General features: G+C 51.5%; 1 protein-coding gene across 1 annotated transcript in view; it reads left to right on the forward strand.

Annotated features, from left to right (window-relative positions):
- The first annotated feature begins 2,242 nt into the window (after window positions 1-2,242).
- samd4a (sterile alpha motif domain containing 4A) overlaps window positions 2,243-13,188 on the forward strand; it is a 36,175-nt gene continuing 25,229 nt past the window's right edge. The window contains exons 1-2 of the mRNA XM_068751462.1: window positions 2,243-2,321; window positions 2,896-3,403. Coding sequence (XP_068607563.1) covers window positions 3,208-3,403 — 196 coding nt within the window. The 5' untranslated portion in view covers window positions 2,243-2,321; window positions 2,896-3,207. The remainder of the gene's footprint in view (window positions 2,322-2,895; window positions 3,404-13,188) is intronic.

Consider the following 13,188-nt stretch of genomic DNA (forward strand, 5'->3'; position numbering starts at 1 on the left):
CGCTAACCACTGCGCCACCGTGCTGCCCTCCAGCCTCCCCAACGTGAGTATATTTTGTGTTTGTGTCAGACAGTAAGGACAAATCTAACATCACGTTTAGATATCTGATCAATAGCGTTGTTAACCCACGATGACGAGGAGCAGAGAATATTAACATTGTGTTTTAATATCTTTGATGATGATTAATATATTTATGAGATAGAATGTTAGCGTACAAGTATTATTGTGTATTATGTGTTAGTATTTTTACTTAGTGGTGTGTTTATATGTTAGTTGTGTATCTATATGTTGGATGTTTACTTATATTGTTATTGTTTAGTAGATTGTTGATTGTTTATATGTTGTACAATTGTTAGGAGTGATTCAGTTACAAAATATAGTTTGTTACTTTCATAAGACATTTTCAAGTAGGCAATTCAATATGCAAATGAACCCTTCAGCATTTATATGCAGAATTCTGAATCAATCTACGCAACACATTATATCGGAGTTATTAAACAATCATAGCAAACTGAAGTCGTGATATGAAACACACGTTAATATTGATTTTTGTTATGTGGTATCTAAACTTTATTCACAACTTGAACATTCTCGTGAAGCTTCCTTCTCCCTCCCTTTCCTTCTCGCGCTCTATTTCGGTGCTTCCTCACGCTGCCAAGCCGCTGACGTCATGCGCCGCTGTTAATGATTAGCATGTGGAAACGAGCCGCGCGAGCGTTGCTGCGTCAAGGCGCCCGAAACCAAACCGGAAGTCGACCCTTCGAATTCAAATTAAGAGCACTGGAAAAAGTTCGTTTTCCTTTATTTTGAGGTTGAGATCATACATTCTTGAATTTCTACCTGACAAACATAAATTAACGATAAATCTATCTATCTATCTATCTATCTATCTATCTATCTATCTATCTATCTATCTATCTATCTATCTATCAGCATCCGACGGGGTCAGTGACATTAAATAAATGATGATAATTGATAAATAGATGTCACATCTTGATGCAGTTATTTTGCAATTTGTGCAGTTAAGTGTCATCCAGCAGCAGGTGTGGTCTGGGCTGAGGTGGGCTCTGTCCAGTAGAGTTTAGGTGGGGGCGGGGGGGCAGCAGGTGTGGTCTGGGGTGAGGTGGGCTCTGTCCAGTAGAGTTTAGGTGGGGGGGGGCGGGGGGGCAGCAGGTGTGGTCTGGGCTGAGGTGGGCTCTGTCCAGTAGAGTTTAGGTGGGGGGGGGGGGGCAGCAGGTGTGGTCTGGGCTGAGGTGGGCTCTGTCCAGCAAGAGTTTTCTCTTTACTGCCATAATTACCCTCGCTGAAGAGGAGGCGAGGGTAATTCAATTGGGTTTTGTTTGTTTGTCTGTCTGTCTGTCCGAGCGCATAACTCAAAACTTGTAACCCAATCGACTTGAAATTTTTACACAAGCAGGTTCTGTCCGTGGCTCGGTCCTCCCCGAGAATGGCATTGATCCGGATCTGGATCCAGATTCTAGAATTATTTTTACATCTGGAATTGTGCCTGTGCTGTAAACTGTCACTTTAAGAGGGAGGGACACGAATGGCATGATGGGAAAAAGAGTCCAGAAGGAGTCTTGTAGTACGTTCCGGAGCAGCAAGCTAGAGCAGGTTTGGCCCCTCTGATCCGGAAGCCCTGTTTACTGTCTCACAAGATCCAATAGTCTTTTGAGGCGGGGTCTGCAGTCTCTGATTGTCCTTCTAGTTGCTTCTGTGGTTGGAATGCAGGTGAAAAGTGATGTGACGTGATCGGAGGCCAGGACCCTAACCCTAAAACCTGGACCGGGACCTGGACCGGACCGGGATTCATCCGGGTCCAGGTTTATATAAAGTCCTGGGAGGTTGTTTTTTTATGACATGGTGTGGTGTGTTGCTAACAAGAGGCGCTAGGATGGGGGCCAAATGTTTGGCAATATTGATTTTTGTGTTTCTCACGTTTTAACACCGACGTCTTTAACGTTTCCTCTTCAAACGATTACGATCGGTTCCGTCTTCATATATTCCAAGGGCTGGAATATTGAAGGTGACCGAGTTGATGGTGCTGATGATGCGCGGAACTTTATTTCGAAAGGTAATAAATAGGAAGTGACGTCCTGCATTCCGTGTAGCTTTACTACGGTGTTTGAGTGCAGGGGCAGCCGAACAGCGACTGTCGGGGAGAGACAGAGAAAAGTTAGTCAAGATGGCAAAGCTCCCAGCCCCCCCGGAGAACTGAGCCGGAGCCCGGAGCCCGGAGCCCCGGAGCCCGGAGCCGGCGCCCGCCTTAGCACAAACCCGGCGATGCTAGCTGCGCCCGGAGCTACGAACCAAGAAACTCGGTACGGAAATCCAAGCGTTTCTCTGGAAATGGAACTATTCAACCTGCGTTCCCGGTTAGATCTCCTACCGGAGAGCCTTTGAGCCTGTTCCGTGTGGTCAGCGCTTATACCAGTGCTAATGCTAACAGGGTGATAGCTGCTAGCGTTAAAGTTGTGTCTCCGCGGGAAAGTTGGGGCCGGATAGAAGCGGAGACGCACGAGCTGAGCGGCAGTGTGTGTGTGTTGCCTCACGCACGCACGCTGCGTGCTGATGAGGCAAAGGGACAGTTTTAGACAGGCTAGCTGCTGCCTTAGCTACATTAGCCTTTAATATGACTAACCTGTCATTAAGACCGGGCACCGGAGGGAAGCGGCTGCTGACGTCACCCGGCGACGCAGCGTCGGTACTCCGTCTGTATTTTTAGGGATGGGTGAAAGTTATTTATTTCAGGCTCGGAGGAGGCGACCTATAAATGCGTGTGAGGTTCGTCCCAGTCTGCGTGCACGGCGGTCTGCGTGCACGGCGGTCTGCGTGCACGGCGGTCTCTGCGTGCGCGGCGGTCTGTCCATTCTAACGCTCTCCGTCCTCCTGCAGGCCCGAGAGGGACCCCCTGAAGGATGCTGGAGGAACGCTGACTCATCAGGCGTCCGTCCCGTAGCTCCGCCTCCCCCCCAAAGCCAGCAGAGACCAGACGGTGCAGGAACGTGTCCCTCGCCGGCTATGGGCCGAACGCCAGACTGCGGTCCCGCTGCCGACGGAGCTAAGAATGGCAGCACACTGACCGACTGACTGACCCCCCCCCCCCCCCCACCGCCAGGCATAGAAGCAACTGAAAGAGCACCTTTAGTGCTCCTCAAAGCATCAGCGTCTCCACCACGTCTCCGCCCCCAGCCCGCCTCACAGGGCATGATGTTTCGTGACCAGGTGGGCGTGCTCGCCAGCTGGTTCAAGGGCTGGAACGAGTGCGAGCAGACGGTGGCCCTGCTGTCGCTGCTGAAGAGGCTGAGCCGGACCCAGGCCCGCTTCCTGCAGCTCTGTCTGGAGCACTCTCTGGCCGAGTGCACCGAGCTGCAGGTTCTGGAGGGCGAGGCCAACAGCCCAGGTAGGACAGCCGGCCGCATTCTTCTGGTCCTCAGTACTCACAATGATGTTCGCCTCCCTAAATCTGTTGATGCAGCCACAGAGGAGGGTCTCGGTAGTCAATCAACTAATCAATACTACATCCATCCACTTCCACGATCGATTCTCCACGTTACGATATATTCAGACGTTTCCCAGCGATCCGTCAGGAATAATAAATCGCTGACTGGTGTTGTGTGACTCTATAATGTTAATCCGGAAGGCGCTGTCGTAGTGGGCGGGGCTTTGTTGCATCAGACTGCAGCGTGGCCATGGTAACAAAATCCCTGGCAACCAACAGGGTTCCCGAAAAAATAGAAAAGTGCTGTTGCGATGGAGAGCAGGCGTCTGCGTCGGCATGGCAACATCTGCATGCAGTAACACATCCAATGAGTTAAACTGCCCCCCCCCCCTCCTAAAGCCACGAGCGTTTACCTTTGAGACGAAGCAGCTCGACATCAGGTGTACTTTTTATTTAACTTCCATCCGGCGTGTCAGACAGGCCTCCCCGAGACGCTGATTTAAACGGCTGATAAATCAATAACTCAGTTTGCGTTCATCGTCACGGGGACGGCGTCATGAACACAGGAAGCAACAATAATGGCGTCTGTTAAAGCGTGGCCTATTTGCTGTCATTTGTGCTCTCTGGGACAGGTGTGACCTCTGACTCCTTAACTCAAGGTCGATATGAGTGGCTGGGTCGTAGGTCAAATCTGGCCCATCAGACCAGTTAGAAAAAGGTAGAGGTCAGGCCGAAAGGTAGGCGTTAGTCATGAAGGGGATGCCTATTTATGAGGAGGAGCAAATGTCACCTGACACCAACGTTTGTGTTTGATAATAGCAGGAGTTTGGATTCAGTTGCATTTATAATGAGCAAATACAAAAGACTTCAGTACCTTTTGATTCAAATTAGATGATTGATTGATGATTTGATTGTGTGTTTAGTAGAAATGCTCGACGGACGTGTGCAGTTTTACACCGAGTACCTGCTGCTAGCGCAGTACCTGCTGCTAGAGGAGTACCTGCTGCTAGAGGAGTACCTGCTGCTAGCGCAGTACCTGCTGCTAGCGCAGTACCTGCTGCTAGAGGAGTACCTGCTGCTAGAGGAGTACCTGCTGCTAGCGGAGTACCTGCTGCTAGAGCAGTACCTGCTGCTAGCGGAGTACCTGCTGCTAGAGGAGTACCTGCTGCTAGCGGAGTACCTGCTGCTAGAGGAGTACCTGCTGCTAGAGGAGTACCTGCTGCTAGAGGAGTACCTGCTGCTAGCGGAGTGCCTGCTGCTAGAGCAGTACCTGCTGCTAGCGGAGTACCTGCTGCTAGAGGAGTACCTGCTGCTAGAGGAGTACCTGCTGCTAGAGGAGTACCTGCTGCTAGCGGAGTGCCTGCTGCTAGAGCAGTACCTGCTGCTAGCGGAGTACCTGCTGCTAGCGCAGTACCTGCTGCTAGAGGAGTACCTGCTGCTAGAGGAGTACCTGCTGCTAGCGCAGTACCTGCTGCTAGAGCAGTACCTGCTGCTAGCGGAGTACCTGCTGCTAGCGCAGTACCTGCTGCTAGAGCAGTACCTGCTGCTAGAGGAGTACCTGCTGCTAGAGGAGTACCTGCTGCTAGCGCAGTACCTGCTGCTAGAGGAGTACCTGCTGCTAGAGGAGTACCTGCTGCTAGCGCAGTACCTGCTGCTAGAGGAGTACCTGCTGCTAGCGCAGTACCTGCTGCTAGAGCAGTACCTGCTGCTAGCGGAGTACCTGCTGCTAGAGGAGTACCTGCTGCTAGAGGAGTACCTGCTGCTAGCGGAGTACCTGCTGCTAGAGGAGTACCTGCTGCTAGAGGAGTACCTGCTGCTAGCGCAGTACCTGCTGCTAGAGGAGTACCTGCTGCTAGAGGAGTACCTGCTGCTAGAGGAGTACCTGCTGCTAGCGCAGTACCTGCTGCTAGAGGAGTACCTGCTGCTAGCGCGGTACCTGCTGCTAGAGCAGTACCTGCTGCTAGCGGAGTACCTGCTGCTAGAGGAGTACCTGCTGCTAGCGGAGTACCTGCTGCTAGAGGAGTACCTGCTGCTAGCGCAGTACCTGCTGCTAGCGGAGTACCTGCTGCTAGCGGAGTACCTGCTGCTAGCGCAGTACCTGCTGCTAGCGCAGTACCTGCTGCTAGCGCAGTACCTGCTGCTAGAGGAGTACCTGCTGCTAGCGCAGTACCTGCTGCTAGAGGAGTACCTGCTGCTAGCGCAGTACCTGCTGCTAGCGCAGTACCTGCTGCTAGAGGAGTACCTGCTGCTAGCGCAGTACCTGCTGCTAGAGGAGTACCTGCTGCTAGCGCAGTACCTGCTGCTAGAGGAGTACCTGCTGCTAGAGGAGTACCTGCTGCTAGAGGAGTACCTGCTGCTAGAGGAGTACCTGCTGCTAGAGGAGTACCTGCTGCTAGAGGAGTACCTGCTGCTAGCGCAGTACCTGCTGCTAGAGGAGTACCTGCTGCTAGAGGAGTACCTGCTGCTAGAGGAGTACCTGCTGCTAGAGGAGTACCTGCTGCTAGAGGAGTACCTGCTGCTAGAGGAGTACCTGCTGCTAGCGCAGTACCTGCTGCTAGCGCAGTACCTGCTGCTAGCGCAGTACCTGCTGCTAGCGCAGTACCTGCTGCTAGCGCAGTACCTGCTGCTAGCGCAGTACCTGCTGCTAGCGCAGTACCTGCTGCTGGAGGAGTACCTGCTGCTAGAGGAGTACCTGCTGCTAGAGGAGTACCTGCTGCTAGAGGAGTACCTGCTGCTAGAGGAGTACCTGCTGCTGGAGGAGTACCTGCTGCTGGAGGAGTACCTGCTGCTAGAGGAGTACCTGCTGCTAGCGCAGTACCTGCTGCTAGAGGAGTACCTGCTGCTAGAGGAGTACCTGCTGCTAGCGGAGTACCTGCTGCTAGCGGAGTACCTGCTGCTAGAGGAGTACCTGCTGCTAGAGGAGTACCTGCTGCTAGAGGAGTACCTGCTGCTAGAGGAGTACCTGCTGCTAGCGCAGTACCTGCTGCTAGAGGAGTACCTGCTGCTAGCGCAGTACCTGCTGCTAGCGGAGTACCTGCTGCTAGCGCAGTACCTGCTGCTAGAGGAGTACCTGCTGCTAGAGGAGTACCTGCTGCTAGAGGAGTACCTGCTGCTAGAGGAGTACCTGCTGCTAGCGCAGTACCTGCTGCTAGCGCAGTACCTGCTGCTAGCGCAGTACCTGCTGCTAGAGGAGTACCTGCTGCTAGAGGAGTACCTGCTGCTAGCGCAGTACCTGCTGCTAGCGCAGTACCTGCTGCTAGCGCAGTACCTGCTGCTAGCGCAGTACCTGCTGCTAGCGCAGTACCTGCTGCTAGAGGAGTACCCGCTGCTAGAGGAGTACCCGCTGCTAGAGGAGTACCCGCTGCTAGAGGAGTACCCGCTGCTAGAGGAGTACCTGCTGCTAGAGGAGTGCCTGCTGCTAGAGGAGTGCCTGCTGCTAGAGGAGTACCTGCTGCTAGCGGAGTGCCTGCTGCTAGAGCAGTACCTGCTGCTAGCGGAGTACCTGCTGCTAGAGGAGTACCTGCTGCTAGAGGAGTACCTGCTGCTAGAGGAGTACCTGCTGCTAGCGCAGTACCTGCTGCTAGCGCAGTACCTGCTGCTAGAGGAGTACCCGCTGCTAGAGGAGTACCCGCTGCTAGAGGAGTACCCGCTGCTAGAGGAGTACCTGCTGCTAGCGGAGTACCTGCTGCTAGAGGAGTACCTGCTGCTAGAGGAGTACCTGCTGCTAGAGGAGTACCTGCTGCTAGAGGAGTACCTGCTGCTAGAGGAGTACCTGCTGCTAGCGCAGTACCTGCTGCTAGCGCAGTACCTGCTGCTAGCGCAGTACCTGCTGCTAGAGGAGTACCTGCTGCTGCTAGAGGAGTACCTGCTGCTAGAGGAGTACCTGCTGCTAGCGGAGTACCTGCTGCTAGCGGAGTACCTGCTAGCGGAGTACCTGCTAGCGGAGTACCTGCTGCTAGCGGAGTACCTGCTGCTAGAGGAGTACCTGCTGCTAGCGCAGTACCTGCTGCTAGCGGAGTACCTGCTGCTAGAGGAGTACCTGCTGCTAGCGGAGTACCTGCTGCTAGCGGAGTACCTGCTGCTAGCGCAGTACCTGCTGCTAGCGGAGTGCCTGCTGCTAGAGGAGTACCTGCTGCTAGCGGAGTGCCTGCTGCTAGCGGAGTGCCTGCTGCTAGCGGAGTGCCTGCTGCTAGCGGAGTGCCTGCTGCTAGAGGAGTGCCTGCTGCTAGCGGAGTGCCTGCTGCTAGCGGAGTGCCTGCTGCTAGCGGAGTGCCTGCTGCTAGCGGAGTGCCTGCTGCTAGAGCAGTACCTGCTGCTAGCGGAGTACCTGCTGCTAGAGGAGTACCTGCTGCTAGAGGAGTACCTGCTGCTAGAGGAGTACCTGCTGCTAGAGGAGTACCTGCTGCTAGCGCAGTACCTGCTGCTAGAGGAGTACCTGCTGCTAGAGGAGTACCTGCTGCTAGAGGAGTACCTGCTGCTAGAGGAGTACCTGCACAACATTGTCTGAGAAGCAAACCTGCAGAATTGCCCCCGTCTGATTTGAAGTGCGATCGGGAGGACATCAAAGAGTTAACATGCAGCTGGAAGGCGGTGCACAAATGAAAGGACTCCTCAGTGACCTGCTTCCCCAGCAGCTGAGCGGCGCCCTGTTTCGGGATCTGCGACTTTATTTGCTCCTTAAAATGAAGTCTGAGTCTCTGAAGCGCAGCCAAGGCTGCTTCATGCATCGGGTTAGGGTCCGTACGAGTATCCTCGTAATTCCAAGTCCAAAGTCGGGGGGGGGGGGGCAGGCAGTCTTAATCATAGCACTTAAATCCTGGTTCCCTTTTCTGACGCAGCTAATGTGTAGCCTGCAGTATTAAATTGTAGTTTACATGGAATGTAGCCTCCGTGTTTCCCCTTAAGCAGAACAAAATGTATTTTTGAGTATATACCGACAAAGACAACATCGGATCGTATGGGAAGGACATAACCAACACACGGGGCTAATATGAGGCGTGGGCTTGGGGCGGGACGGTGGGCCGGGTGTTCTGAATGACTAGCTGCTTTTTAGGGTGGCTGCTGACCTGCTCGGCTGTTTGTGCTGGAAGGAGTCAGGCTGGGTTTCACCTTCACAAGCAACTGAAGCTGTCTGGGCCGTATGGCAGGAGTCGCTCTGTTTGTAACTGGGGGAGCAAGCATACGCTTTGGGGCAGCCGGTTTGTGGTGCAGTGTAAATCAAAGGAATCAACTGGACTTGCTTAGGGTTGGTTGAAGATGTTCAGTTCTGACTGACAGGTAGAGAGTCCAGATACTTAAACTCCTGTTGGAGCAGGAAACGACCAACGACCCAAACCAGCAGGACAAAGAGTCTCGTAGGAAGTACTGGTAGCACAGGAAGCCTCCCCACCCACTCCTGGGAGCTCTCTGGACCGGGACCTCTAATGCCCAGGTGCAGTTTTTTCGTGGCAGTCGAACTGATTTGGGCATTTAGATTCACACCTGCAGCTCTTCCGGGTAACATTTTGAAATGTGGAAATGAGAGTGCATGAATACAGTTAAAAGAACACCCCCACAATGGAAGCGGCCTTATCAATAATCCCGCATTTCTATGAACGTTACTCCGTATGTACTTTCATTATTCTGTATGTCGGCCAACATAAATGAGGATAGATTAGAATTTCCCGTCTCGTTGAAATGTGCCGTCCGTTTAGTTTGTGACGGACAACGGTGTCAGCTGTTAAGCCATTTTTGGTAAGGATATATCAAAACGTGTCAATGGAAAAAAAGCCTTTATTTAAAACTGTGTGTGTGTTGGGGGGCTTAACTCTAGTCCAGAAATGGAATCTGGGTCAGAACATGACTAGCCAGCTAACGTTTTGCCCTTCAGAGGAATCTTTGCATGTTATCCTGCTGCAAAGAGCAGAAGCGTGTCTCTGTACGCGTGTGATTGGCTGGCATGCAGGGAAGGTCCGCCTCCTGTAACGGTCCTGCACGCTCCGCCTAAACTAGGCCTGCTGAAAACCTGGGCTGGGTGTCCGCATTCCCGACTGAGGCGGTTAACAGTTGGGGATACTGTCTAGGAATTTGGGCACGTCGGAGAACAGCCGGATGGGGGGGGGAGGGACACATTGGAAAAGGAAAACTGATTCCACCTTCAGGTCTCCTGTGGTATGGAAGGGGGGAGAGCTAGATGATAGGTGGGGCCAAGAAGGGAAAAGATGAGTACTGGTGCCATTTACATCTGAAACTCTGACAAGTTTCTCCTTCCCTGAAGTTGTCGTGCTTACTTTATTTTCCGTGCCAGCTGTGGCATTATCAGTCCTACGAGAACCATTCGTGGCACCATGGAGCAACACAGCAGAATCTTGGACCGGATGGATTTCACCTGCCCTCCCACATTTTGATCTCCCAGAAGAAACATTTAGAAGTGGAAGCAATGTGAATACTTTTACACTCTTACAGACTTCATTTGTCAAAATGCTTTGTGCATTTCATAATGTCTCATTGAACCTTATTTCAAAGAGTGAAAGAGACGAAACTCTATTTCATCGCACCCACACATGAGCAAACAGTTTATTTCTGGAAGTTGACGCCGTGTTCTGTGAACTCTTTTCTAACCTCAAAAATGTGGACAGACAAGCTGCCAGAACGACCAGAAGGGAAACGGGATTGAAGTTCGTCTTTTTAACTCTGCCTCCACAGCAAGAGCCTTTTTCTTTCCTCGTATTTGTGTGTTTGCTCTCCTGTATATGTGAAAACAAGAGAATGGACTGAAACCAGACGATCTCCATGTTGATGGAAGCTCCCCGAAGCCTCAAACGCGTCTGAGGTGTTACTGATAGGACTGAAGGACATCCTTGGAGTTTTGCATAGCTTGCTGAGCTTGTCTTACCTGTGCACGTTTATGCTCAACCTCAAACTTAGACACAAACTCTCATCAGTAGGGCTGTAGTGATACACTAATCTCGCGATACGATAAGATACACGATATTCGGCTCACGATATGATTCAATACACTTGCATCGGTTTCCGAAAGAATTGAAAGGGACAGTGATTTTGGTGACATCTTGCCAGTCGAGCCACCAGGTTAAGTAAAAATAAACCATGGCAGCCAATAATTGAAGTCCATTGGAGCAACATTTAAGCCAAATTAATTGTAGCCATCTTGGAGTAGTTTAAGGCCTGTAAGCTCCGACCAACGAGTGAACAGTAAACGGAAAAACTCCTCTCCACATGGCGTGTTTTACGGACTATAAGTAGTTTAGTAGTTTGGCTGGTCTTGCGACTTATATATATCAAAATATGTACAGTAAACCCACGGCTATCTGCAGTTCCAACTCAAGTATCCGCAACAATTTTTTCATCGTTCCTTCTCACGATATTTTGCTCAGCATTCATATCTCGCGAGAATGAATGATCTGAATTCCAAACGAAATCTTGCGAGATTTGAATTTTGAGAGAAATGTGAATTTGTGTGCATCTTGCCTCAGTCAGTCAGTCAGTCAGGAGAGACGGAGACGGAGACGGAGACAGACGGAGACAGAGAGCGTCTGATGGGCTCCTGGCTGCCATTTCCTTAAATAGAGTTGTGGGACCAGCCCTGGCAAAGCAGAGGCTCACATTCCCAGCATATCACCAGCTGCCACATTCAGCGCCTCCCCAGAACTGGAGCACTCTGCACACCCTCACAGGTAGACAGTGAGTCGTTTCCCCTCTTTCAGCCCTACCCTTCTTCCTTCAGTCCAACAAGGTAGTGGGTTATGATGAAAGACTCCAGGGCAGCGGGAAGTGACGGGGGTCGCAGTAGAGGATAGCAAAGAATTGGGGGTAGGAAGTGTGTCCTACCACTGGGAAAAAGAGGAGACAATTAAAGAAGGCATCCTTCAAACTCTCCACCCACAAAACGCACACATTTAAAAAGCCAAATGTCTCTGTACCGCAGGATAAAGTATCGTCTGAATTCGATCTTTGATGTCTTCAAAATGTTGTCTTTTGTTGGGCTAAGTCCTAGAGAAGACTTTGACTTGTGTGACCTTTATATGCTGCTGCTGTTGGTTCTGTCCAAGTGAAATGCAGAGCAGAACATCTGTCAATGCGGTAGCAGACTTTGAGTAATGACACCACCTGTGTTCTTGGGTTCGGGTCTGAGCCACAGACCTGGATGCTGGTGTGCTCAGTAGCCATGGCGACGCTTCGTCTTTTCCTGTGGAAGACGGGCGACTATCTACTGATCATGTGTTCAGCTCATCGTCAGGCCGGTACTTCCTGCTGTCAAAGTGTATACAGACGCGCGCTCGCACACAGAACTTAGCAGCGTAAATTAGGGACGTCCCGATCGGGTTGTTTTTTACCCCCGAGTACGAGTCGTTTGATTTTGAACAGAGTCCCGATTCGATGCTTTAATACATAAAAAAATAAAGACGAGTGAAGAAACGGATCCAGGAGGTCCCTTATTTTTTATTTTAATCATCTTATTTCAACATTTATATCTTGAACAGAGCACTTCTGTGGCGTAGCTCGAAAATTCAAGTAATAAATAAACAGGAAATATTAAGTACGAATATTTAAACTAGAATGAACAGCAGCTGATCGCCAGGTTGTTGTCGTCCACTTCAGAACAATTCCACAGCGCAGACGTACCAGCGCGACTAGCTTCAAGCTGCTTCCTGTTTAGCTAGCATTCAACCAATAGCGTCACAGGAAGTGATGTCATGCTGCACGCGTTACAGTCTCTGTCTGTAGTAGAGAGGTCTCACTCTAGATCTGATGAAAAGTAATGACAATAACGATCCATATATATCCGAGTCCTGATCAGGCCTGATTTCTGATCACGGGATCGCATCGGGACATCCCTAGTAGGGATGCGCCGATCGATCGACCGGCCGATATATCGACACCGATCGATCGACCGGCCGATATATCGACGCCGATCGATCGACCGGCCGATATATCGACACCGATCGGCCGATGTCTACGTATGAAACCGATCTTATTCACTGATCTTTCTACCTCCGCAAAGGTCAGAAAGGCAGCCACTGTCGTCTCCTACTCTGCCATTGGATCGCTGACAGCCCCGCCTACTTGCCAAGTCTATGGCTCCGCCCCCTGCTGCATTGAAAGGGAGCGCCTGTTTAGCTTGGGTTTAGCGCGTTTTTGGCAGAGCGGTTTGAGACGGAAAAGACGGACGCTGTCCTGCAGCATGTTGGAGACAGAAATGGGGGACGCTGTCCTGCAGCATGTTGGAGACAGAAATGAGGGACGCTGTCCTGCAGCATGTTTGAGACAGAAAAGAGGGACGCTGTCCTGCAGCATCTGTTTGAGACAGAAATGAGGGACGCTGTCCTGCAGCATGTTGGAGACAGAAATGGGGGACGCTGTCCTGCAGCATGTTGGAGACAGAAATGAGGGACGCTGTCCTGCAGCATGTTTGAGACAGAAAAGAGGGACGCTGTCCTGCAGCATCTGTTTGAGACAGAAAAGACGGACGCTGTCCTGCAGCATGTTGGAGACAGAAATGGGGGACGCTGTCCTGCAGCATGTTGGAGACAGAAATGGGGGACGCTGTCCTGCAGCATGTTGGAGACAGAAATGAGGGACGCCGTCCTGCAGCATGTTGGAGACAGAAATGGGGGACGCTGTCCTGCAGCATGTTGGAGACAGAAATGGGGGACGCTGTCCTGCAGCATGTTGGAGACAGAAATGGGGGACGCTGTCCTGCAGCATGTTTGAGACGGAAAAGAGGGACGCTGTCCTGCAGCATCTGT

The sequence above is a fragment of the Brachionichthys hirsutus genome, chromosome 1 (genome assembly GCF_040956055.1).
Source record: "Brachionichthys hirsutus isolate HB-005 chromosome 1, CSIRO-AGI_Bhir_v1, whole genome shotgun sequence".
NCBI classification, from domain to species: domain Eukaryota; kingdom Metazoa; phylum Chordata; class Actinopteri; order Lophiiformes; family Brachionichthyidae; genus Brachionichthys; species Brachionichthys hirsutus.